At 57.9% G+C, this 1,109-nt stretch overlaps 1 protein-coding gene across 1 annotated transcript in view; it reads right to left on the reverse strand.

The window, feature by feature from the left end:
- The window catches only part of HOXA3 (homeobox A3), a 45,553-nt gene that overhangs the window by 3,662 nt on the left and 40,782 nt on the right, over positions 1-1,109 (reverse strand). Inside the window, exon 5 of the mRNA XM_008063838.2 lies at positions 1-389. This exon is cut by the window's left edge and continues 185 nt beyond it. Coding sequence (XP_008062029.1) covers positions 1-269 — 269 coding nt within the window. The 5' untranslated portion in view covers positions 270-389. The remainder of the gene's footprint in view (positions 390-1,109) is intronic.

Here is a 1,109-nt window from a genome sequence, read left to right on the forward strand (position 1 = left end):
AGGGGCGGCTCGCCCAGGCCTGGGGGCTGGCTAGGTGGGCCGCTCAGGGTGCGCAGGCACACTTCATTCAGCTCGTGCGCCTTGGGGTGGCCCCCGGCGCTGGCAGGCGACTGGAGTGAGCAGGCAGGTCGGTGGTACTCGCCATCAGCGCCCAGAGCAGCGGACGCCGGGTACGGCTGCTGACTGGCATTATAAGCGAACCCGTTGGCTGCCTGGTAGGGGTAGCCACCGTAGATCGCCGAGCTGTCGTAGTAGGTCGCTTTTTGCATCGCGTTGTTTCACGATCTCGATCGCACACTCTGACAGGGGCTTGACACCCGTAAGGGCGCACATTGGCACGCCCCCGCGTTCACGTGACACTCCGCCGCCAATGGCCGCCCCGCGCAGACCTGGGGGGGCGAGAAGCGCAGCGCGGTGAGGGCTCCGCGCAAATCCATCTTACTCTCAATAGCTAAGTGACATGAAAGCCATAAAAGAAAAAGTGGTCAGCAATATTTAGCAGCACGACTTGGCCCCGGGCGCAGGGAGCCGCGCTATAAAAAGCCGCTGGAATTTACTGGCAGCTACAAATATTTGCTTAAGTTGCGTCTGGAGTTGGGGGATTTTCCGGGGAGAGAGGAGGAGAGTGAGTGAGGGCTGGAAGCTGAGTCTCAGGAGCTAGGGTCCAAAGGAGAAAGATCCGATAGCCTGGAAAAGAACAGGTTGGGATCCTTCTTTTCCAGGGAAGAAGAAACTCGGGGCGTCCCTTCATCTCTGCTCCTTGGCCTCATCCAGAGCCTCCCTCTGCGGATCTTGGGTAAGGGGCGAGGTGGCAAGAGGAACTTGAGCCGCAAAATTTTTCTCTGCCTTAGGACTGATATTTGCCCAAGGAGCCCTGAGATGGAGTGACTTCCACCCTGCCCCTTCTTGGTTTGCACAATTTCCAGGCAATGCCGTATCAGACCGTGCTGGATTTCAGAAGCTGAGCTTGTTAGGCAGTTAATCCACCCTCCTTCGGGGATATGACCCACCTCCTCCAAATGAGTCCCTTGTGGCCAATGAGGGGGAGGGAACTCTGGCTGGAATGTGTGTGTGTGTGTGTGTGTGTGTGTGTGTGTGTGTGTGTGTGT

This window comes from Carlito syrichta, unplaced genomic scaffold, assembly GCF_000164805.1.
Source record: "Carlito syrichta isolate Samal-C Ts95f unplaced genomic scaffold, Tarsius_syrichta-2.0.1 Scaffold307093, whole genome shotgun sequence".
Lineage (NCBI taxonomy): Eukaryota > Metazoa > Chordata > Mammalia > Primates > Tarsiidae > Carlito > Carlito syrichta.